The sequence below is a fragment of the Anopheles moucheti genome, chromosome 3 (genome assembly GCF_943734755.1).
Source record: "Anopheles moucheti chromosome 3, idAnoMoucSN_F20_07, whole genome shotgun sequence".
Lineage (NCBI taxonomy): Eukaryota > Metazoa > Arthropoda > Insecta > Diptera > Culicidae > Anopheles > Anopheles moucheti.
The window spans coordinates 84,358,952-84,367,054 of NC_069141.1; the positions used below are offsets into that span (position 1 = coordinate 84,358,952).

General features: G+C 41.3%; 1 protein-coding gene across 3 annotated transcripts in view; it reads right to left on the minus strand.

Moving 5' to 3' along the window:
• Positions 1-823: 823 nt before the first annotated feature.
• The window catches only part of LOC128302273 (sodium channel protein 60E), a 25,904-nt gene continuing 18,624 nt past the window's right edge, over positions 824-8,103 (minus strand). For all 3 annotated transcript variants that reach the window (XM_053039061.1, XM_053039060.1, XM_053039059.1), the window contains 4 exons: positions 8,098-8,103; positions 7,725-8,020; positions 7,499-7,654; positions 824-7,108 (listed from right to left, as the gene is read on the minus strand). The exon at positions 8,098-8,103 is cut by the window's right edge and continues 294 nt beyond it. In XM_053039061.1, the coding sequence (XP_052895021.1) occupies positions 6,606-7,108; positions 7,499-7,654; positions 7,725-8,020; positions 8,098-8,103 (961 nt within the window). In that variant the 3' untranslated portion in view covers positions 824-6,605. The remainder of the gene's footprint in view (positions 7,109-7,498; positions 7,655-7,724; positions 8,021-8,097) is intronic.

Sequence of the window (8,103 nt, forward strand, 5' to 3'; positions counted from 1 at the left end):
CAAACATTAACCCCCAGGCGTAGTAACACATGGGTTAATTGCGCGTGCAATGCGAAAAAATGATATGCGTGTTACCTTTTTCCGCGCGTAGGTCGAGCCCTTTGACGCGTAAGGGTAAATATTTACTGCTCTAGGTTGGCCGCATGCATACCAAAGACGCGGGTCTAGGTCAGGGATGAATGAACAGACACGATTGTTGCACTCAACAACGCATAACTCAACATGTACGCCGTACTTACGAACAGCTGTATCGATGATGATGACACCAGGAAGGGAAACATAAACTTTCCATTTCTAGCAGGGCGTCTTAATCGGAAGGCAAAACGGTACACCCAACGAATCTGCTGCATTGTTTCATTATATCTTTTAATGTTTCAGGTTTTATTACTCTTGGTTTTTGGGTTTGTTCTATGTACAATGGGATTTTTTCTTTTGCTTTGTTGATATTTTTAGCCTCTCTGTATTAACTATCTCCACGACACGTTTTTTTTCCTATCGTTGAGCGCGCTTTTCTCTGCTTTATATTCTCTTACTCTTTACAAACTTTTCTAACTTCCCACACACACATCCACGCGCACTTTCATACCGCCATTTTATACTTCCACCCCTCAGTGTTAATATTTCCCTTTCTGCTGTTATGTGTTCGTGTTCCGTTCTGTTTGTTTGTTTTTTATCGCGAATTTGCATAATTTGTATATGTATAAGTATATATATAGTTTTTGGTATCATCTAAATAATTACACAACCTTTCAAATCTGTTTTCTATAAATTTCAATAATTTGTCTTCGTTTCATTTGTTATTCGTTTTTCTGTGTGTATGTTGTTGTTTTTTTCCTCACTTGCGTGTGTTATTTGTAGCACGCAGCAGAACTCTTTACTTTATGTTAGTTTTTTTTTGGGTTTAGTTTTTCTCTGTTTTGTTTTGCTTTTTTCAATTACATTAAGGGAATGTTATAATTTTTATTTGTTTCGTTTTTCTTCACATTTTGTTACACTAGCTCGGGGCTTATACTTATATAATTTAACAAAATTCTAGCTAACTTTCTACAATGTTCGCTTCCAGTTGCAGTTTCAGCTTTAATTTACCTTACCATCTTATCGTGCTGTTTTGTTCATAAATGTAGCGCTACATTACTAAATCTGTTTTGCTTGTTCGTAATGCTTTGTAGCTTATTGTTTTATTTTTTGCTGTTTGCTGTTCTTTTTTCTATTTTGTTTAAAACTCCTTCGAGGTGTACTTGCTTGCGGTTTTCGGTGAACTTATTGTATTGCACTGTGCGCATCATGAACAAAATCAAAAGTTGTTATCTTTTTTTGCATTCAGTGTTTGCTGATTGTTTCACAAGGAGGAAAGGGTTTAAAGATAGAAGCAGAAGATGATTTTAAAGTGTGTTAAATATATTATTACTTTGCTGTTTGTTGTATGTGTGTTTTTACATTTGCCCGTTTTCGCATACATGCTTAGGCAAGCACATCTTGCTTTCTTGTTGAATCGATGCAATCAATAGGTAAAGAAGGGGAAATTAAAAGAAATCCTATACTTATTTACTTTCATAGCAATTTACACCAGCCGAAGAGATCGGAAGAACGTTCAATGGAATCTAACGTAACTGTGTCTTACAAACGATCTTATTCTAGTTGCATTATTTACCTTTACGCAAAATGTGTCCCAGGAGACACATCTACGGGGGTAAATGTTTGCAAAAATTCTGTAAAACTACATAACAAGCGAAGGGATCGATAACATAAATCAAATGCACACACCTCTCCTTAACAGGGCGGAGTGTTTCTTTTCTGCCCTACTATTATTGCCATTTCAAAATGGCTTTCAACGCTGGTGCAACACTTGGGTATGGCTCTGCAAACATGATTTACACTAGCGCACTATCACGATAAATTCGCTTAACACTAATACAGCACGTTATTAATGCAGCTAACGAGGTTTATGCCAACTGTCCGTAAAATGGTATGGTTTATGCATCTGTGTTTTTACTTTGCTATTCGAAGCGTATTTGTTGGTGCAAAACAATAGTTGCGCTCTTGCTTGCTAATGTTCGGAGACATTGGAACTGCCTAACCGGTCAAAGACATGCCTCAATGCTTTACTGCCGTCTCTGTAATGAGAACTTTACTGCACCCCAAAAATGAATATTACGGACATGTGGTCAACAGAGGACAATAAAAAAACGAAGGGCAATTAATTGACTCTGTCTTTCGCTTAAATATTGTAATGATAAAAATTATTATGCACTTGTATTTACAACAGATACGAAGATAGAACGAATAACGTTTAGGTGGAGGTGATTCATATTGAAAATCTTTTGTGTTTACGATTGGTTAAATTATTTATGGTTTCACATTAGAATCCAATGCTCACAATTTAGCTTTTACAACCTCTCGATGTGCTCTTATTATTTATTTAAACGAAAATCATGATTGGAATTTTGACTTTAAATTGTACGGAGTGCTATCACAATGTAATACCTCGGAAATAGGATCTTGCGATTATTGAAGTGCAATGTTGATGCTTAACTCATAAAACACAGCAGTAGCAACATAACGCTAAAACGTTTTATAACGTCCAATGTGTAGGCCTTTGGAAATGAAACGTCCCTGAAGAATGTACTCGCTTGGCGCAACTTAAGATAACATCAAACAACAACCTCGCAATTGGTGTTGTGTTTTCGCAATATAAAGTGCAGCCAGCCACGATCGCGACACACTTAGCGTGGCCCGGAATATCTTGCAGGCGAATGCCTAAAAGATGAGCAGACGACACTCACACACGATTCGAAGACCTTTCATCGCAAGTACCGCACGATGGAGGCTGTGGTGCCGTCCCGGAGGGTGAGAGAAAAGCGGCCAATTGAAGGCAATCAACCTTCCCCGCGCGCGCAAGGAAACGACATTCTCTCGCCCGTATGGGCCGTTGCCAGTACTTCGGTTGCTACTACTGAGGAAGATTACCTACAATCGGGTGTAAGTGATGCGATCGAGCAAGTCACGATCACTTTTGATTGGTTAATTTGATCGGGCGCGCAGACAAGAAGTAGATAATCACCTATCAAAGCTATTCGGACGACAGTGGCCGATCGCGTAGGGGGAGTTTAAAGGGGTAAGTTTTGCATTCGGGCGCTAGAATCTTGCGGTGGCGCTGTGGTGGCTATTGTCATTTATTGCTTCGTTGCTCTATTTACGGGGTGGACACAGGGTTCCGGTTGATACCCGAATTGTTAGACGATTTTGTTTTGGTTCACAGTCTCTGAGGCCAGGGACACGCTAGACACTGAAGATTGCAACGCTTAAAGCGTCAGTTGGATAGGGTCTCTTTGCCCTTTTGGGTCTACAAAAAAAGTCCCATAATCAATTTCTAACGAATCAATGGCGGATCGGTATTGTAAGCGATAGGGTACAGAGCACACTACTTATGGAATTAAAACAAGCGTCTGTAGCTTTGCTGTGTGGTCTTCTTCATAGCGCTGGCGTGTGTAATGTAATAAGCATTAAACGTGAAGTTCTTCTTGCAATACCTTCCATATCCATCCTATGTACAGACACAACATCTCGATTTGCATTTTTTATAAGACTTCTTTGTATTGTTTGTTTTTTTTTTGGTGTATAACTCTTAATCGCTTTGTCAACTCGTATCACCAGGTAACGATCGACTGTGTGACAGAAGCGTAATCAGTGAAACTCAAACAAAACCCAACATCGACAACGCAATGGTCGAACTAAACTCGATCTGGGGGAGATAAATCTTTCCATTACCCTTTGCTTCACTCTATATCATCTATGTTTTGTTTACTGTGTATTACGTTTAGTTAGAACTAAATCAACAACAATCTATCTCTGTGATCCTAAGCCGTTTCGTTAATGATTTTTAGCTTTCCTCCCTTTTCTGAAACGTCATTCGATGGCGCCGAGAGAAAAGTGGTTAGCTGTTTTCTATTATTTTACTGGGGTTTTTTTTAACAACTGTAACCTCTCTAAGAAAATTTATTGTTTTTCTCCATTCGTGTCGTGTTTGTGTGATACACATGTTTTTTTTTATATTTTTTATCCTATTTATATATTTTTCTTTCATTTTTCTTCTCTTACATTTAGTTCAACGTTATACTTTATTATTTTTTTTGTTTTGTTTTTCTTTCCTGCTCTACTCAGCTTTACCCTTATTGCAATGGAATGTTATTTTCTTTAATCTTACTGCCGTGATTATAATGTATATTGTGGGGTTGTTTGTGTTTTGCTTGTTTAATAACGTGAGTAACGTGGTTAATATATATTGCCGGATGTTGTCATCCATTCCGTTGTTGTTGTTTTTTTCTTTTGTTGAACTTTATGTACATTTCCCATCTTCCACTTCTTCTGTTCGATTTTTGCATACTTTCTGAACCCTTTTAAATGGTTGCTCCTTCATTCTATCATACCTAACTTTAGGTTGGAAGCTGCGATTTGGAGATGTGTATTGCTCGTGCCCGACTGGACAGCATCGACCTGGCGGTGTCGTGAGCATGCGGATTTTTGTTTTATGTTTCTTAGCTACTAAATTTGACATACGTGTGATTGCTAGCACACCTCAATATCTACGTTTTAAGCGTATTAACTTACTTTCGTGTTACAAGTACGGTTCACTAACCACTATGCACCGATCGGCATCACAGGCCTGATGGGTTTGCGATAGGGTAAATTAAATTAATTTTTCATTAAACAGCCGTAATCTGACTGAGCTTCGTTTTTTTGTTTGTTTGTTTGTATACAATGTAAGGAATTGGTTTTCGCTGCCAAGGTTGTCAGCATCCGCTGCGAATCGGTTCCCTTAATAGTAAGACGATCCGAACCTTCGAAGACCAGTGTTCCTTGTGGGGAGAGGGGGGGTTTATTTTCTGGTTGCTTCTTCTCAAAACTACATGCTATCCTATCAACAGTATTCATTACGCACTAACTGGGCGATGGCCCTTTTATATTATTTTACTGCGATTGAGAAGCATTACACACACTCTGTACATTCGCTCCACACGTTTCGATGCTGCGTACATAGCTTAATTGGATAACACCGTTGAAGAAACGTGAGGTGAATGGAAAGGAAAAAAGCAAACAACCCTATCCACTAGAAAACCTCCACCGCTAGTGAAGTCCGGAACGGTATATGGTATGTTCTCGTTCAGTTAAATCGATTTAAATATCAAGGTGTTTGGTTCGCTAATTTGTACAAACAATTAGAATATGCACTTTACCGCCGCTAATGCAACCCCGCAACCGGGGTGTGCCAATCTTACCCATCTCATTCTACCACTATGGGGCCTATAGTGTACATCATACAGCAGATTTTGCAGATTGCCATGTCAGCATCGTACAGTGTTTATCGTAAAGTTCGTGCACAGTAATGAAACTGACAGAGATGAAACAAGTAGTGACTATAATAGTGTCTAACCGTTTCAGCTAGCGTTAGTAGTGGCTACTAGTAAATTCGATTGATGATTTAGGCATCATTTCCCAACGTTTCCGTTCGGATCTTTCCTTTTTTCAATGTTACACCGGGCAATAGAGATAGTCTTGTGCGGTAACACATAACTCTGAGCTATCGGAGGACGCATAGAAAAGGAAAGAAAATAGTTTGTGTTTTGTATAAATTCATCTCTGTTCTGCTTTTGATTATCATAATATTTCTCTTTTTTTAAAGGTAGAAAAAGAAATCTTCCTATTTGTTGCTCTTTTACTGTATTCCTACCCTCGATCGGACGACTCAAACATTGTGATCCTTTAAACCAATATGACGCGCTCTCTCTCTCTCTCTCTCTCATTCTTTCTCTCTCTTCTCGTTCTAATTCCAAAACTCTACTTATATACTAAATGCATAACTGCACTTAAAAAAATATATATATTTAGTACGAAAGCATCTGTTTTGTAGGATCAGAAACTCCACTGCTGGAGTTGCATCCATCCTGGGGTACTACTACTGATAATACAAATCACAAACTGATATGCAAGAAGTGTAACGATTTTACCAACAAACAGTGGTCTGTTAGAAAAGTGTGGTTAGAAGCAGAGTGAAATAGAACAATCGATTAACACACTTAGCGTAAATGCAGATTTAATCACCCTTTGCTTACCATTTCGCAGCATTTAGCCACAACCCCTTTCCTATGTGATGTCTAATCCCGAGGTGTGTATGTCCTCCCCCAATCCAGTACCACTGGCTATACAAATACTATTTATCTCATCTTAAAATGCTACAATCGAATTAGAATTACCCATTAATCTATCAAACTAAACCGTAACCGTAGGGGAACTGCAGAGTTCGTTTAGTACTAGCACTTCTACTGATGTGAAGTAATCTTTGGTAAAGCGGTCATGTACATGCATTCTTTACGGGACTTACAGTGTACGTAGTTTGTTTTCTTGTTTAAGATACATTGCTATTTGTGATGCTATCCCTTCCATCGTCTCAGTTATCCCAGACTAAAGCAAAGAAAGTGTATGCACCCTGACCCGAGGCTGGGTCGTTTGATGGTCTTGAGATAAGAGGCGAGCGTGAAACTTACTCAGATAGAAGATTGTCAACTGTCATCTGCCGTTTTTTCTTCGTCCACTGTTCGTTCCGATGGTCAGCTCGACGAACCTTCAGACAGATCCTGTTCGGTGATGCTAGACGGCCGGCCGGTCTGTTCGTCATGACGACCGCCGGCAGAGGCGGACGATCGACCTGCTTTACATTCCACTTCATTCGTTATTTCAACCGTCACGGAACCGCCACCACTGGCCGGATCGTACTCGATTTTATTTAAATCGGCACTCTCTCCGGATCCTCCCGCGGTCGTCGAAACTCGCGTCGATTGATCATCGTAGTCGTAGAAAATGTTGCTCGTATCGCGGGGCAGATTCACATCGATTGGTTCCGGATCGATCGGTATCGCGACCGTACCGGTGGGGGTTGCGTTCGAACCATCCTGATCCGGCGACTCCATCGGGCTTTCCACGCAGATGGTCACGACGGGACGCGGTTCACCTTCCAGCCCACCTAGAATTTGATAGTCAACGTTCGTGCCGGGTGAAAGTTTGATGTCACTTGCACGGGATGGATCGCGCGGTTCTTTGACTTTGGGTTCGCCTTTTTGGGGGTGGTTGATTCGCCCGGGGTGGGAAACGTGATGGTCAAAGAAACAAACGCACAACAACAACGCACAAACACAAACACACATCGAGGAACAGATCAGATCGGAACGGAAGAACAGCGGGGGGAGAGAAGAGAGAAGAACATAGAAAGAAAAAAAAAACACATTTACAGCAAAAACAGAGGTGCAATGGGTAGCCGTTTTCAATCGGTGTGTTGGAGTGTACAGTGAGCGGCTACTTTTTGAACAGTTGGTGTCTAAATGGTGTCGTACGCAACCAAGCATTGCTGCTATTGTTGGTGTCGGGTATCGGGTGTTACAGCAAACAATTACAGCGATGGCAGGAATGCATCCAACCAAACGGTAACGCACAACGATCGGCTTACCTTTCTCGTCTAGTTCTGACTGATACTCTTCGCTTTCACGGTGCACCAACACATGGACCAGTGTTTCCCCCGGTGCTGGAACAGCCGGAACATCCGGTGATGGTTCCGTCACGAGTATGCTCACGTCAGCAGCCGACGTGGACAGTGTATCATCCGCTAGAGTACAGCATAAAAGATTAGGTGTGAGAAATGGCTGACGCTCTCGAACTACTGCTCCGATACTCACGCACTACCGCATTGCGGTTCAGACGTAAAGCACTCTGGGCGGAAAATCCGCGCTCCAACGGAGGCTTTTTCTTCACGAAGCTCGTGGCACGCTTCGACTTTGGCGTCGTTGGCGGGGGGACCGGCACCTTCTCGAGCGATGCGGTAAGCGATAGGTTCGTGTCACTGTCCTTTAGCGGCCGCTTCTGAGGCTGCGGTGATGAGGTAGACGTTTCCTCGACGGCGTCCTGGTGCCGCAGGAAGAAGGGGAAGTTGTAGAACGATTTGCGACGCTGTCCCTTCACATCCGGAGCGTCCCTGAAGAATGTCAACGGGATTACAAGTGACTGGTTGTAAGTTAATTTTGGGGCGGGTACTTAACACTTAACACATACTTCATC